Below are 17,914 nucleotides of genomic sequence, written 5' to 3'. Positions count from 1 at the left end.
AAAAGGAAAGAAACAAAAGTCAAACTTAAGAAAAGTGCATGCTATTCTCCAAAAGGCTTGAAATTCTTATAAGCTAATATTTAGGAACATGTAGCATTAGTTTCACTCTTTTATGATGCATTGACTTTGTAAAATGATGAATTCTTATAAAAGGTGATCCAAAATATTAAGACATTTCCTGCATAAAATAATTCTGTCATTACTGCTTAGTCACACTTATATTACCCTTTAAAAATTATTAAAGCATCCAGGTTACTTCCTGAGTTTAATGACTATTACTTTAACAAGAGGCTGAGTTTATAATTCTTTAATAAATCATAGGTTATGGATAAATTACAAGAGATATTTTAGTAATTTTAGTTCTGACTAGATTACCACTTGATAAATTGTAAGATGTTACTTCTTAATCAGGGTGTGCCTGAGAAATACCTAAGCCTGGAGAGATTTTCCAAAAGACATATGCCTGATCACGGTTCCCAAGCAATCAAATCAGACTCTTACAAGTGGGGTCCAGGCTTATTTATTTTGCAAAAATTCACTAGATGACTGGTATATATACTACTGGTTAGAGACACAAAGACAAAGGCTCTTAAAATTGTAACTATTTGCAGAAGGCTTCCTAACAATGACATAACATCCTTCAGTCAGGCTGTAAAGTGGGAGGAACCTATAGCTTACTTTTTGAATTTATAAACAAATATCTTATTTAGGAATTACTCCTGGCAGCTTACTGAAAAAGTAAAGATAAGCAGAGTTCACTGTGGTTCTAAGATTATATCAGATGCTCAGTAGAGTAAGAACTCACAGTAGATAGCACTTACCATTACCAAGAACATAGAACAGTTTACTTTCATTCAGGCTAATAAACGCATCAGTGCTAGAGTTGAAAAAGGGAAAGGCAACACAAATAATAAAGGTAGTTGTTCATGATCTTTGGTGAAAACTTCTGAATGTCTACCAAAATCCATTCTTGCCTTCTTGCACAGTTGGCTAGACTGTATCTCTTGGCCTCTCTTACTTTAAGATGTGACTAATTTTTCTCTAATAGTATGTGAACAGGAGTGATGTATGCCATTTTCAGACCTGGCTGCTCCTCTTCCCCCTTCCCATGGGTTGAAATGGTGATGATTAGAGCCACCTCAAAAGTAAAACATTCAAGAAGAGGGTGCCTACTGTCAGCATAGGTCCCTTATGAGACTGATGCTATTGGTTCTGAAAACCACCCACCAACTTCAATACACAACCACGGCAATTATATGAGTAAAATGTAAACCTCTATTATGTTTAAGTGCTTTACTTGCATGAGTCTATATAACAACAGTTTAGCCTCCCTACTAATACAGCTGTGCTATCTCTAACTTAAGCAATTTTTCTAGTCCCAATGGATGTAAATGTCATTTAACTGTTCTTGAGATAATCATTAAAAAAATGTTAGTTCTTAATAATAGTTTTCTTTAAAGTGAGCATACTTTAAAATATGAAAGACCCTAGACTATTTGGGGGCTAAAAAACTAAATAAAACTCAGATTATAAAATAATCAGCTTTGAGAAAATTTCATAAGAGGTAAAATATTTTCATCGGTTACAGAAATACAAGCTGCCTTACACACACATGGTTGAAAAGACAAAAGTTCTTTAAAAAATAAGCTGCAGGATATGGTATCAATACAGCATCATGCTCCAGACCAAGTCTAGGAAATAAGTTATATCATATGACTAAATAAAACATCTGTGTTTTAGAGTTGACATTTAATGTTTTGAGGACTTCCAGCAAGTATCTGCCTAAAACATTCAACGCCAAATAAGATTCATACCGACAATGAGGTTTGAGAGATTTACCAATTTTGTTCCTAAGCTACTATGGCTATACCACAACTCCAGTTATAAGAAAATGGTGGGTAATAGCAGATTAGTTTAATAATTCTTGTTCTATGTATGGCAGGCATTCAGTAAATACCTACTTAATGAATGAACAGCAATCTAAGGTGGGGCAACAGATGAGCTGAGCAAAGGAGTATCTATGAAGGGCAACCATGAAATAAAGCATTAGCTCCTAAAAAACAAAAGGAACTATGGATTTTTTTAGAAATTAAGTTGCATTTGAAGATGATGTGAATATTGAGCTTATAAAGTTAAGATCTTAACTGAAGACTTCAAGGTTAAAAATGCAAGAAATAATATAAGTCCGAAAAGGAAACTTGAACTCATTTTACAGGGTCTATGTATCCAGTTAAAGACCAAATATTTGATGTCATTGCAGGGAAGAATAATTAGCAAATTAATTAATCAGGGTTCTGTTTATACTATCAAAGCTAATTTTTTAATTTTAGAATTGGTAAAACCTCATTCAAGTTTAGCAATCAAAAATGGTGTGTTTGCTATTTCACTACTATTGTATACAGCATAGCACTCAGATGTAACAAGAGGCCCTCGGACTTCAGTCCACACTTTCTTATACTTACAATTCTAATCAATGGACAGGCACTTATTTTGAATAAGAAACAATTATTTCTCATAAATAAGAGTTATTTTCACAAAGTCTTTAAGATCCTTTTAACCTTCTATGGACATAGGCATCCATGCCTCTGCCTTCCCAATATAGCATATTCATTCATTCATATTCTGTCTTTCTCTACCTCTTTCTCTCTCTCTCTCTCTCTCTCTCTCTCTCACACACACACACACGCACACACACGTGCGCGCACAAGCACAATACTACACTCAGCAGTCATTTCCAAGCACCTACATATTACTTCTCCTTTCACGCCCCACTGTGTTCATCATTTTAATACTTCAGTAAATTCTTTAAAAAAGATTACCACAACAGATAAGGCACTGGTATGATGGCTTAGTTTTGGCAGAAAAGTCAGTCCTGAACGAACTTGGTAATCCCGGAATCCTCCAGCTACAGAAAGCATGGTTAAATTTATGTGTTTAGCATTCAAAATCCAATAGTTGTTTACGGTCACATAAAAATCTGGTAGAAAATAAAAAAGACACATTAAAAATTAGTGGTCATTCCCTGCAACAATAAGCTATCTATAATATTAATATTAAACTGAATTTCTAATCCATCTAAATTATCTATGAACAATGTTATTCACGTTTTTCTATTTTAAAACAGTATCTTTACACAAATTCTGCTTTTCCCATTAAATAAGGTAACAGGTACTAAGAGTTACTAATGGTATCAATAATGAAAAAAAATACCCAAATATTTTAGCTTGACAAATTGATATACAAATAGGTCCCTACATTCCACAAGGATACTACTTGTTCATGAGCCACACAATATAGCAAGAAGAAATAAACCTAAAATTCTTCTAAAGATAAGAGTTTACTATGCTAAAGAGTTGCAGATCTTCCTAATCAGGCAGTGTCCCTGCTTATACTCTCACCTGAAGCCAACCACCACCTCACAAAGTACTACGTAAATTCTTAAAATAAAATCTATCAGGACAATGACATTCACATTAGTCTTAGAACTATGCAGCTATGGAAAAATATGAGGATTAAGGTTCTATCCCTTTAGTGCAATAAGCAGTTCAAAGGGAAGAACTTGCAGACAATTTTTCCACTTTTCTTACGAACAGTGAGAAAATTTTAGTATCAAAATTTGAGGTCAGAGCAGGGGAGTTCTCATTTCCTCTTCTGACGATCAAAACGTAATGCATTTTTATACTGGTATTTGACCCCATTGAGGGCTTCAAGTATTTTGGAACAGAAACCAGCTCCCATCAAAGATCTCAGCAATATTTACTTGGGTTAAAGTGCAGAGCCCAATGCAGGGCTTCCTTCCTCTAGCTGGGGGCAGTATTTCCACCAATTATACACAGAATCTACTTCTAGAGGTCATATGAGTCTCCTAAAAACCTAAAATGTACCACCCCTTGAATTTTTGTGTTTACATTCCAATTCTGTCTTAATGCAATAAAAAATAAATATAGAATAAGTGGGAAAGGAGCCTGCTCATCACAGTAAAAACACCTTGATCCTAAGAATCAGTTTCAGCCTGAGCTTTTTAGAGACAGACCATCACAATCCTCCAAAACGATAAAACCCTGACTCTCTTGAAAGTTTTCTTCAAACAACTTTTTAAATGTGCTTTGAGTAATTCCAATTTAACCTACATGGCTCCTTTACATATAAAATGCAGTAAGAGAAACAGTTCCCAATTACGTTGACAAATATTGTAGCTTGTCTATGCCTTTGATTTTTTTTTCTAAACCTATAGGTCATTTATAATTACTAGGATTAGAAAAACAGATTTAAACAACTTCAATAATAAAACTAATTTTTTTATTAAAAGATTTCTATAAGAAAAGTGTTAAATGTAATGAGAAGAATTAAACTTTGCTGTTAAATACTGTTATATCAGATATTTCAGGAAATAAGTTACTCCTTGGCAATGTTATCTTAAGATAGGTGCTTTGGACAACTATTACTTTCTTTTGGAGTCACCAGTGTATACTTCTCACTTAACTATTTACAAAAGTTTCATCACAGTTAAGATAATGCAAATTTTGATATGGTAAGAAGTTGAATAAATTTACTAATCAGAAAAATTAATGATTTCTTTTGAAAGATTTTTTCTATTCATATAACATTGTAATAAGCAGTGAAGATATTTGACTTTAATAAAAAATTGAGATAGGCATTTAATTTTTATCACATGACATTACCACTATTTGATTGCATGACAGCAATTATAAACTCCTGCTGTTCATTTAAAATTCCCTGCATATACAGCATTATCCATAATATTATTTCTTTTACTGTAGCAATATATCTCAATTAAGAAGCAGTATAGCATGCAAAAGTTAAGAGCACAGGCCCAGGAACAACTTTACAAGGGTCAAATAATACTAGCTTCACTATTTTCTTGCCATGTAACTTTGGGCAAAAGCTTTGTCTTGAACTTTTTTTTTCTATACATAGTCATGGGGACAGCAGTGACACCTACCTCAAAGGACTACTACAAGGAATATGTGACATAGTAATACATTATGTAAAGTCCTTAACACAATACCCAAAACATAGTAAGACCTCAATAAATATCAGCAATTCCACCTTACCACATAAAGTGTTAGCAGACCTATTTATTTTAAAAAAAGATATTTCTTTTTTGCAATGGGTTTGCCACCAGAACACAGGCGTCTTGAAAATCACCACTAAATCAAACCCAAAATGGAAAAGGAAAAGACTCATATCAACATCATCATCGGACACGTAGATTCTAGCAAGACTACCACTACTGGCCATGTGATCTACAAATGTGGTGGGATAGACAAAAGAACCATCAAAAAATTTGAGGTGGCAGCTGAGATGGGAAAGGGCTCCTTCAAGTATGCCTGGGTCTTGGATACACTAAAAGCTGAACATGAGCATGATATCACCATTGATATCTCCCTGTGGAAATTCGAGACCAGCAAGTATTATGTGACCATCAGTGATGCCCCGGGACACAGACACTTCATCAAAAACACGATTACAGGCACATCTCAGGCTGACTGTGCTGTCCTGATTGTTGCTGTTGGTGAATTTGAAGCAGGTATCTCCAAGAATGGGCAGACCTGTGAACATGCCCTTCTGGCTTGAAGCTGGGCGTGAAACTGATTGTTGGTGTTAACAAAATGGATTTCACTGAGCCACCCTACAGCCAGAAGAGATATGAGGAAATTGTTAAAGAAGTCAGTACCTACATTAAGAAAATTGGCTACAACCCTGACAGAGTAGCATTTGTGCCAATTTCTGGTTGGAATGATGACAACATGCTGGAGCCAAGTGCTAATATGCCTTGGTTCAAGGGATGAAAAGTCACCCGTAAAGATGGCAATGCCAGTGGAACCACACTGCTTGAAGCTCTGGGTTGCATCTTACCACCAACTCATCCAACTGACAAGCCCCTGCGTCTGCCCCTCCAGGATGTCTACAAAATTGTTGGTATTGGTACTGTCCCTGTGGGCCGAGTGGAGGCTGGTGTACTCAAGCCCAGCATGGTGGTCACCTTTGCTCCAGTCAATGTTACAACTGAAGTAAAGTCTGTTGAAATGCACCATGAAGCTTTGAGTGAAGCTCTTCCTGGGGACAATGTGGGCTTCAATGTCAAGAATGTGTCTGTCAAAGATGTTCATCATGGCAATGTGGCTGGTCACAGCAAAAATGACCCACTAATGGAAGCAGCTGGCTTCACAGGTGATTATCCTGAACCATCCAGGCCAAATCAATGCTGGGTACGCACCTGTGCTGGATTGTCACACAGCTCACAGTGCTTGCAAATTTGCTAAGCTGAAGGAGAAGTTTGATCATCGTTCTGGGAAAAAGCTGGAAGATGGCCCTAAGTTTTTGAAATCTGGTGATGCTGCCATTGTCGATATGATGCCCGGCAAGCCCATGTGTGTTGAGAGCTTCTCTGACTACCCTCCTCTGGGCCATTTTGCTGTTCGTGACATGAGACAGATAGTTGCTGTTGGTGTCATCAAAGCAGTGGACAAGAGGGTAGCTGGAGCTGGCATAGTCACCAAGTCTGCCCAGAAAGCTCAGAAGGCTAAATGAATATTATCCCCAATACTTGCCACTCCAGTCTTAACCAGTGGTGGAAGAACGGTCTCAGAACTGTTTGTCTCAATTGGCCATTTAAATTTAATAGTAAAAGACTGGTTAATGATTACAATGCATCGTAAAACCTTCAGAAGGAAAGGAGAATGTTTTGTAGACCATTTGTTTTTTTTTGTGTGTGTGTGGCAGTTTTTAAGTTATTAGTTTTTAAAATCAGTACTTTTTAATGGAAACAACTTGACCAAAAATCTGTCACAGAATTTTGAGACCCATTAAAACAAAGTTTAATGAGAAAAACAAAACAACAAAAAATAAGATGTTTCTACTATTTTACTTAAAAATAAGCTTATTTCAAAAAGAGTCCTGGAAAATTAACCAAACATAGGAAATTTAAACATACTTTTAAGAGCAAGGGAGTCATACTCAAGAATAACTAAACTGAAGCCTAAGTGCCTAGAGATTACAAGACATATGCCATCCATGTTACAGTGCTATAGACAGAGAAAACTAACTCAGTTTCAATTATGAGCCTAAGTTGAAAGTTACAGAGAGAAAAAGAGAAGTGGAGGTGATTTGACACTGAGCTGGCTTCACACATGGATGAATCTGTGGCACACTCTAAAGGGAGTAGCAGCAAGGATTAATTTTATTCTAAACAACAATGGGGAAGTCAGTCAGTGTTTACGTAACAGTACTCACCTGTAATAAAACGATCTAAAGGCATCACAGGAGCAACATGAGGGGTGGCTTGTGTAATAAGAAGATTTATCAGGTCTTGTTTAAAATTTTTCAGTGTAAGCAATGCCCTTGCAACAAGGCCACCCATAGAATGACCAATTATTGCCACACTTTTTGGAGCAAATTCTTGACCCTATTAAAAAAAAATCACCAAGGCATAATTAACAGTATCAAAATAACAATACTAAATACTTCTCTCTAAAAACAAGCAATTTTATACAAAAAATTTAAACTATTTATCCAACCTCCTATCATAAGATACAGAAACACATATTCATATACTTGTAATTAGTGTACATACATACAATTTTGTGTTCTGCCAAACATTTTTAATAGCTCTTTGAATTTCTGAACCAAAATCAGAAAACTTGGGTCTAGTGAATCATGTTTTACCACTTGTTATAGTGCATGTTAGAGGTGTAATTATATTTGGTGTATAGCAGAATATTAGATTTTATAGGGTCATTTATTCAAAATTGGAAATACCACAAAAAAGCCAGAAAAATTATAGTTGCCTTAGTAACATAATACCTCATCATATTGATATATCTTATCAAATTATTTTCCTATTATGCACCTGTATTTAAAAATAAACCAAAATTCCATAACATTTATTCACTGACAATTACATATTTTATTCCTTAAATAAGTACTGCATTTAAAAAAAATCTTTCCTGTCTCCACAGTATCCTCAGTTCCACTACCAAGCCTTTGCTCATCATCTTCCATTATAATCCTTTATTTAAGCTTTCTCTCCTGTTACTTTGAATAAATTGGACCTTGTGCAGAAAACAGTTAACCCAGTAGGCCTGAAACTGTTATCCTTAGAATGGACTGCATTAAGGCTGGCTCTGCTCTGCAATCTGGGACCTTAGATTTTGGGAGGGTTCCCATCATTCCCTAAATGATAACAATGGCTCACTATGCTAAAACTGTGCAAACAATATCCTTCATGCTGATCATTAGTGTCCTTTCTGTTGGAATTTTGGTATGTGGTAGGCACAGGGTGTCTATATAACCAGCCCCCAATAAAAATCTTGGGCACTGAATCTCTAATGAGTTGCTCTCATAGACAACACTTCATACATGTCACAATTTGTTGCTGCAGGAATTAAATGCATCCAGTGTGACTCCACTGCAAGAGGACTTTTGAAAACTTGCACCTGCATTTCCTCCAGACTTCACCCCATGTACCTTCCCTCTTTGCCAATTTTGCTTTGTATCCTTTCACTGTAATAAATCATAACATGAATACAACTATATGCTGGGTCCCGTGAGTCCTCCTGGAGAATTACAGAGCCTGGAGATGGTCTTGGTGATCCCCAGAACAGACGTGATCGCAGCAGAAGTCAAACCTTACACATGTGCTCGGAAAGCCATCCCCTTTTGCCTTCTCAAGGACATTACTCCAGCAAATTCTTCTCACTTTCTTCTCATATCACTGTTTTTCCCTCTCTATTTAACCATTCTCACTAGTATATATATTATTTTCCCTTAAAAAACAAAGACAATTCTCTATCTACTCCCACTTTCACTTTAGTGACCACATCTTTCCCTACTTATTCTCACAGCAAAACTCTTCAAAAACAGTTATTTGTGCAGCACTTGCTGTCTCCAATTTCTCAACTTCCATATACTCTTAAACCCATTTCAACCAGGCTTCCACCTCAACAGTCCTCCAAAACTGCTCTTATCAAGTCACCAAAGAATCTAACGGCCAATTTTTGAATCCTCGTCTTACTAGACCTCTCAGTAGCAATTTATATAGTTATCCCTTCTTCCTCTTTAAATGCCTCGTTGTATATTGTTTTCTTGACAATATACTCTCTTGTTTCTTCTACTCCCTTAGCTGTTCCTTTCTAGTCTCTTGCTCGTTCTTTCTCATCTCCCCTCATCTCTTAGTTATGTCCAGACTGGAAGTCTTCTCTTGAACTCTTAACTTTGAACTCCAATGGCATATTGAGCATGCAACTCAATCTGTCTAAAATTAAACTTTTAATCTCCTTCAATTCTGTTCCTCCTCCATTTCCCTCCACTTCAGTTAATGGCATTTCAACCCTTCTAGCTGTTTAGCCAAAAAATGTGGGGTCATTCTTAACTCTTCTTTTTCTCTCACATTGTCCCTCCATATCTGATCTGCCATCAAACCTTGTTGCCTCAACCTTTAAGATTTACACCAATCTGACCATTTATCACTTCCACTGCTACCAACTTGATCCAAATTATCATTACTTCTTGCCGGAATCACTACAATAGCCTCCTAACTGGTCTCTCTGCTTTGCCCTTACATCCCTTCAGTTTATCCTCAGAAGCATCCAAAATGATACTATTGAAGCCTAAATCAGAACATGTCGCTCTTCTGCTCAAAAACCTCTACAGCTGCTTTCCATATCATTTCAAATAAAAGGCAAAATTCTTAAAATTGTCTACAGGGCTCTATAATCTGCCTTCTCCCCAACTTCTCTTTCTACTCTATCTACTCCAGCCATACCAGTCTCCTTGTTTTTCTTCAAATACAGCACACGTGTGCTTGCTTCATATATTTGTTTACTCTGCTTAGAGTACTCTTTTCCTAGATATGCAAACGAGCTATTCTCTCATGTTCTTAATTTGTATTACATTGTCTGTTCCTCAACAGAGTCTTTGCTGGGCTATCCTCAACTCCCTATCTCCGCTTCCTGTTTTATTTTTCTTCCTGGCATTTATGGTATGGATTTTTCTTATTTCTGATGTTTCCTATCTGCTTCTCCCCACTAGAACATAAAGGCCATGAGGGCCTGCATTTGTTTTATTCATTGCTGTATTTCCATGCAGACTCCCAAGGTTTTCTCCATCTAAAATGTCCTCTCACTTTCCCATACCCAAATCCTATCCATTCAACAAGATTCAGTCATCTCTCTCTACACCCCTATTATATTTACTTGTTATAGAAATCTTACTAAAAGCTTCAACTTAAAAAGTTTATTAGTTCTATTATAAATTTAATATGTAGTCATTAGAGAAAATCTGAAAACAAAATAGAGAAAAAGTACCTAATATATAACATTAAACACATGATTGTTTATTGTGAACATTTATGGAAATCTCACTTTGTAATCATGACTTATTTATCTATCCAATAAATATCAGATATATAAAATATTCCGTACTTAATATGCTTGTTTTCTTCTATAATACTCAGTGTAGATTTAAGTAAAAAAATGCCTGCTGTAGAAATAATTTTAAAATGCTGGCTTATGCAAAAAATCATGATGTCTACATTTCATTTTCTAGATGCAAAGAAATACCACACCAGCTGGATTACAATGGCTTCATAGTTAAGTCTTGAAACAGGTAGTGCAGGTCAGTCCCCCAACTTATGTTCTTTTTTTTCAAGGCTGTTTGGCTTTTAAGGTTCTTTGCAGTTCCACGTAAGCTTGTCAAGTTCACAAAAACACATGCTGGTGTTTTGATTTGTACTGTATTATATCTATTGGTCAATTTGGGGAGAATTTACATCTTCATTGTGAGTCTTCTAACCCATGAAGTTGGTCTGTCCATTTACTTCAGATTTCTTTCATTTCTCTCAGATGTGAAGTTTTCAGTGTACATATCTTGCAAATTTTACATTAAGTTTATCCATAAGAGTTGTATTTTTACATTACTATAAATGTATTTTAAAATTTTGCTTTCCATTTGTTCACTGATTTTTTTAATATTGACCATTTATTCTGTAACCTTGCTAATTTCACTTATGAATTCTAATAATTTTCTATAAATTCCTTTAAATGTTCCTGTATATTTATGTCATCTGTGAATATAGAGTTTTAATTCATCTTTTAATTTTTAATTCTGTTTCTTTTTCTGGCCTTATCACACTAGATAGGACCTCTGTGCAATATTGAATAGAGGTGGTGGGAGCAGACAGAAGCTGAAAAATGAAAGACATTTGATTATTTACTGTGAATAACATTTATAAAAATAAATCTCACTTTGTGATTGCCTCTTATTTATCTTTTTCAATAAATATTTTATCAAATACATAATGGTCCTTAACCTAACATGACTTGTTTCCTCCCGTAATACTATATGTAATACAATTCGTAGGGGTGAGAAAGTTTGCTTCTATTCCTACTGTGCTGAGCTTTGTGTTATTTTGTTTTTTTAATCATGAACGGGTGCTGAATGTAGTCAAATGAATTTTCATCTACTGTAATGAGCTTATGATGAATTATACTGATTAATGCTTGAATATTAAAGCAACTTTGCATTCTTGGGAAAAATCCTACTTTGTCATGATGTCTTAAACTTTAAAATATTTCTGAATTTGACAGGCTAATTTTCTGCTAAGGATTTTTAAAAATTTTTTTTTTAGAGAGAGAGGAAGGGAAAGGGAGAGAAATAGACACATTGATGCCTCCTGCCCTCCCCATACCAGGGATCGAGCCTGCAACCTGGGCATGTGCCCTGATCGGGAATTGAACCAGCAACCTTTCAGTGCACAGGATGACACCCAACTAACTGAGCCACACCGGCCAGGGCTCTGTTGAGGATTTTATATCTATGTTCATGAAGGATACTAGGTCCTTATTTTCAAAGAATGTCTTTGTCTAATTTTGATAGTCAGGATTTGCTGGTTTCTTAAAATGAACTGCTAAGTGTTATCTCTTCCTCTATTTTCTAAAAGAGTTTGTATAAAATGGGTATTATTTCTTCCTTAAATGTTTGATAAAATTCACCACTGTAGTCATCTGGCCCTAGATTTTTCTTGGAAGTAAGGTTTTTAATTACAAATTCAAAAAATTTTAAACAGATAGAGGGCTAGCCAGATTCTGTTTCTTCTTGTGTCTGTTTTGTAATTTATGTTTCAAGGGATTTGTGCATTTATCTGAGTTGTCAAATTTATTGGTATAAAGTTGTTCATAATATTCCCTTAATATCTTCTTAATATCTGTAGGCTCTCTATTGATGTCCCCTTTTCATTCCTGATATTAATTTGTGTTCCTCTTCTTTTTTAAAATTAGTCCAGCTATGAGTTTATCAATTTTATAGATATTTTTTAAAAAACAGCCATTGGTATCTATTTTTTCTTTAGTTTGTTTCCTATTTCACTGATTTCAATGCTCATCTGTATTGTTTCCTTAGAATTCTAGAGTGTACTTTATTCTTCTTTTTCTAGCTTCTAAAGTTGAAAGGTTAGATCATTGCTTTTAAACCTTGTTCCTATCTAACATAAGCACTTAAGACTAGTTATTTCTTCTAACCACTACTTTAATCCTACAAATTCTGGTGTGGTGTTTTCACTTTAATTCAGTTCAAAACATTTTCAAATTTCACCTGTAATTTTATGTTTGACCTCTGAGTTAGCTAGAAGGAATTTCCAAATATTTGAGGATTTTCCAGATATCTTGTTGTTGGTGGCTTCTAATTTCATTTTGCTATGATCAGAAAATAAACCCTGTATAATTTCAATCCTTTGAAATTTATAGAGACTTGTTTTATGGCCTAGCATATGGCATATGTTAGTTCCATGTACACTTAAAGAGAACATAGTTTCTACACTTTTTAGATGTAGTGTTCTATAAACCAGTGAAGCTGGGGAATAGTGTTCAAATCTTCCATACCTTACTGATTTTCTGTTTTTTTCTTTTATCAAGTATTTTTTAAATTTATTGATTTTAGAGAGAGTGAGAGAAATATAGATTTGCTGTGCCATTTATTTATGTACTCATTGGTTGCTTCTTCTATGTGCCCTGACCAGGGAACAACCCCAAAACCTTGGAGTATCAGGATAATGCTCCCATCAACTGAGCTACCTGGCCAGGGCTATTTTATCAATTATTGAGAGGATTGTTGAAATCTCCAACTCTGTGGATTTACCTATTGTTTTTACTTTAGTTCATTTTGCATAGTTTTTATTGCCCTTTCTTCAAATTCAATGATCTATTCTTTATAGTGTTCAATTTGCTCAAAGCTTATCTTGTGAATTTTTCATTTCTGATATGTACAAGGCAGGGGAAAAAACAGATTTACAGTTGTTCTTATGGAAAATAATACAACAGTTATTAAGTAATAATACAAAAATAAACTCTGTGTTTCACATACAACTGTAAACCTACTTTTGCCCCACCCTTTATGGTTTCAGTTTGTAGATTTTTTTTTTTTTTAAATAGTTTCCATGTCTCTGCTGAGATTCTCCATCTTTTCCCTTGTTATCTGCATCTTTTCTTTAAATCCTTAACTGATATTTTTTGAGGCTTGTATTTAAGCATTGTTAAGGTGGACACTGGAGTAGCTTTTACTTTAGGACTGGAGTAGTCCTTAATTATGTCCTTTCTGGGGTATCATTTGAATGCCCAACGTGTTCAAATAGGTCTTTCCGCTCTAGCAGGTCAGAACTATTTCCCAGCACTATGTGGCCTCTGAAATCTCAACTCTGCTCACAATTTCCTAGTAGCTGTTTCCTGCTAGGACTTGCACTGTGGAATACCAAGGGAAGAAGTGTCTCACCCAAGTAGCTAATAGTATTTTATCTCTGATACTATTTAGAACTGCTGGCACAGAATGATATTTATTCTGTTTTACTGCTCTTTTAAACTGCACCTTAGGTGGACATACCCTATCACTTCCTCCCTGGTATGCCATTGCCTTGTACTTCTTGACCTGTGTATATACAGCATAGCATTCAAAGATTGAAAAATGAAAATTTCTAGAGCTCCTATCTCTGCCTTGTTTTTTTCTTTCGCACAGCACACCCTGATCAGTAATCTAGCCAACTTCAGTAGCCCCAAATTCCAGTCTCTGCCTTCTTCGGCTCAGTGACACAATGTGCTCTGCTTGATCTCCACCTACCTGCCCCATGGCCTAGAAAATGCTTCTAGGCAGAAAGCCAGAGCAATTATGGAACTCATTTCATGTATTATCTTTCTTTCAGAAATACAGACCTTGGTTGATGCCCAACAATTGAAGACATGTACTTCAGGTATCTTAACTAGTGTTATAGTTGTTTACAGAAGAGTAAACAACTATACAGTCATAACTAGAAACAGAAATTCAAACTAATGGTTTTTAGAAAATACATTGCATTCCTAATTTATAAGTTAAAAGATGCCCCCCCAAATTCACCACAAGAAAGATTTCCTGTAAATTCAATTTAAACTTCAAAAACCACCACTGAGTTCAAAACAGACTCCCACACACAAAAGAAGAAAAAAAACCTTTCTGCCATCTTTGCTTCAACTTCCATATAAACAAATAACTTAAATTATGCTAGTTCCTTTGAAAAAGAAAGATGCTAGTAGGTAGATCACTACTGATTTGCAAGCTTATCTCTTACCTTATAGAGTTTGAGGATTGTTTTAATGCATTCATGTACAAACTTGGTCTGCTTCTGAAGACTTCCACCATATAGTGCCACCAGTTCTTCATTGAAATTCACACTAAAGAAGTCAAAGTGGTACTTGAAGTCAATGTCTTCTGCTTTTCTCAGTGCAATAGAGCCAATAGAACGAACTGCAAAGGAAAAGGGTAAAGTGCATATTAAGCAAAATTTTTTATTTTTATTTGTTTATTTATTTTTTAAATATATCTTTATTGATTTCAGAGAGAGGAAAGGAAAGGGAGAGAGAGAGAAACATCACTGATCAGCTGTCTAGCCCGCAACCTAGGCATGTGCCCTGACCGGGAATCGAACCCTGATCGCCTGGATCCTAGGTCAACACTCAACCGCTGAGCCATGCCCGGCCGGGCAAGCAAAATTTTTTGGTTTCATACATTCTTGTCTCTTAACAAATGACTTTATCCCATACCATGAATATAAAAAATGATTTCAAGACATCCTTTAATAGTATCAATTTAGAAGAACAAACTAACCTAGAGGGTGTATGCCTTGTGTCCTAAAGATTTTTTTTTAATTAAATAAAAGGTGAACAGGTCAGTTCCAGACCCAGTACAGGGATTTGGGGGCAGCTTCAGACAATAGATGCTTCGAGGGGTATACCTTGTGTGAGTTGTGTGTGCTTTCTTGTTGTAGTTGAGCCCTGATTACTGCTGTCACATCTGTGTTTGGGGCTGACCCTCCAGCTGACTGGCTGTGAGGACTGGTCATGACTATAGCGAACAAGCTATTGTTTGGGGGCTGAGGAATTTGCTTTAGTGGGGCTCTGGTGCCTGTCAAACCTACCCTGTGGGCATGTCATTGTGGAACTGATTGAGTAGTGCTTTGGTGTGGTAGGAAGCTAGCCACCAGGTGTGTTCTGAGGCCTCTGGAGAGGGGCAGGCGAAGGTCAGCTGCTGCCTGTGTCTGGCCCGGGGCCACCTGGTAGGAGTAATCTGAGGTTGGTAGCTGCCTGTGCTAGGCTTGAAGGTGCCTGGGAGTGGTTATGCTGTGAACCAAGGCCAGCTGCCACTAGTGGAGTACTTGGGACTACTTAGCAAAAGTTACAGGGCACGCTAAAGCCAGCTTCTGGTTTGAGGCTTGTGGACCAAACATTGATGTGAGAAAGACACATTGATTGGTTGCTTCCTGCATGCACCCCAACCAGGCCGGGAATGAACCTGAAACCCAGGAACGTGCTCCTGACCAGGAATTGAACCCAAGACCCTTTGGTCCCTAGGCCAATGCTCTACCCACTGACTCACTCCAGCCATGTCTCCCTCCCAATTTTTAACTGCCACATGTGAGTATGGGACCAGTCCATTTTGAATCTCTGTCCCTCTACCACTCTAAATGTGGCTTCTTCTTTATATCCTTAGATACAGGAGTTCTGTTCAGCCAGTCTTCAGGTGGTTCTCAAGGGCTGTTGTTCTATAATTTAGTTGTAATTCTGATGTGGTCATGAGAGGAGGCCAGCACAGCATTTACTACTCTGTCATCTTGACCAGAAATTTAAATCTCTCTAACTTAAATAGCTTTGAAAGAAAGAAACCAATCTCTTCTCTTGGTCAGCATAACAGAAACCACGATTTATTTCTCTAATCAACACTTCAGGTTCTGTGCTCTGCACCCACCATTTCCAATATAAGCCTCTTTCTTCTGCTGATTCCTGAATCCCTGTATCACCTATTTATGCCATCCCGCTCTATCTTCTTTTCCTCCTTATTTTTGGCAAAGCGGTCTTCAACATTCTTTTTTTTAATTTCTTTTTTCTTACTCCTTACCCAAGGATATTTTTTCCATTGCTTTTCAGAGAGAGTGGGAAGGAAGAGAAAGAGAGAAAGAGAACCATCAATGTGAGAGAGAGACGTCAATTGCTTGCCTCCCACATGTGCCCCAACTAGGGCCTGGAATCGAGCCTGCAACCCAGGTATGTGCCCTTGGCCTGAATGGAACCCGGGACCCTTCAAGTCCATGGGCTGACACTCTAACCACTACACCAAACCCACCAGGGCAACATTCTTTTCTATGTATTTCTCACACATATTTTCCTAGACAAAATGCCATATATTTGTGTTTCCAGTATGCCTAACATGGTACTTAACATAGAGTATGTATCTGTTAAACTCTTGAATTGCATTTTATAGCTTTCAAAATTTACTTCTGAGACTTACCTTGTTTATAACTTCCAGCATTACCAGGAAGAAAGAGAACTGGAATACCAGTTAAAGGGAGAATTTTGTCTTCTTCAGCATAGGATCCTTCTCCATAAAGATATAATTCATACGCAGGATAGCGTTTTGCCAGCTTCTTTGGAAGTTCTATTTTCTACAGCAAAAATAAATAAATAAAATGAAAAATGCAATTTTACTCAAATCAACTTTATTAATACAATTTAGCCACAACATACCCAATTCTGAATTATACAAATAGTGCAATGTAAAAATACTGCTGATGATAAAACTGCACTTAATGCACATAACAAGTTCAAGTTCTACTTTTAGTTTATTTGTATGGAGAATTAGTCTTGAATTATGTGAGTTTTGAACCATGCAGTCTTCGGGAAATCATAAAATAGGACTACCTGAAATTCTAATAAATATAAATTACTCAAAATAGACAGTGAACAGAAAAACACTGGTAGATGTCAGCAAGTTACATGTTCACGTAACTGGAAATGCATTTAATTTAGTATCAGTATCAATTATACTTAAAAATGATAAAAGCTTTCCATTATCAAATCAATTTTTTTTTGCTATTTTAAAATGTTTTGTAATGTCTCTCCTTTTACTCAGGCCCCACTACATATTCTAGCTGTGACATCATTCAACAGAAAGCAAGTTTGTTTTATAATGCAGTTTTCTGACCTCCCAACTTAATATGCTTTGACCTACAATGTGCTTAACAAATTAATCTGAACCGTATAGCCATGTCTCGGTCAAGACATGTACACTCTTCCTACCATAAACATTCCAATGGATTAGCATCTGTTTCAGTTTTCACAAACCAGGTGCATGGTTCATCAGCAAGCCCTAAACTACATTGCAATTCATATTATATAAATTTTTTTTCAACAAAATATAAATTAGGTCTTAATGTCATCCCAAAGACATAGGTATCTATAAAAGTGGTAGTAAAGTATAAACTCTTCTGCTCATTTTTTCAATGAAAGAAACCATTAAAAATGAAACCAGTCACTTTGAACAGATTTTATTTGATATCAATAGATTTAATGATCTAGCAGTGCTACACATATGCTTGGTA

The 17,914-nt window shown here is 36.1% G+C and overlaps 1 protein-coding gene and 1 pseudogene across 3 annotated transcripts in view; one reads left to right on the top strand and one right to left on the bottom strand.

Annotated features, from left to right (window-relative positions):
- PGAP1 (post-GPI attachment to proteins inositol deacylase 1) overlaps positions 1-17,914 on the bottom strand; it is a 53,507-nt gene that overhangs the window by 30,075 nt on the left and 5,518 nt on the right. For both annotated transcript variants that reach the window (XM_081142136.1, XM_081142137.1), the window contains exons 2-5: positions 16,825-16,978; positions 14,612-14,787; positions 7,258-7,429; positions 2,820-2,977 (exon numbers count right to left, since the gene is read on the bottom strand). In XM_081142136.1, the coding sequence (XP_080998262.1) occupies positions 2,820-2,977; positions 7,258-7,429; positions 14,612-14,787; positions 16,825-16,978 (660 nt within the window). The remainder of the gene's footprint in view (positions 1-2,819; positions 2,978-7,257; positions 7,430-14,611; positions 14,788-16,824; positions 16,979-17,914) is intronic.
- On the top strand, positions 5,188-6,632 carry LOC308559377 (elongation factor 1-alpha 1 pseudogene; annotated as a pseudogene). Its single transcript has one exon. The product of its transcript is annotated as an elongation factor 1-alpha 1 pseudogene (transcript).

The sequence above is a fragment of the Miniopterus schreibersii genome (assembly GCF_964146895.1).
Source record: "Miniopterus schreibersii genome assembly, chromosome: 7".
Classification (NCBI taxonomy): domain Eukaryota; kingdom Metazoa; phylum Chordata; class Mammalia; order Chiroptera; family Miniopteridae; genus Miniopterus; species Miniopterus schreibersii.
This window is presented reverse-complemented; position numbering and strand designations above follow the sequence as displayed.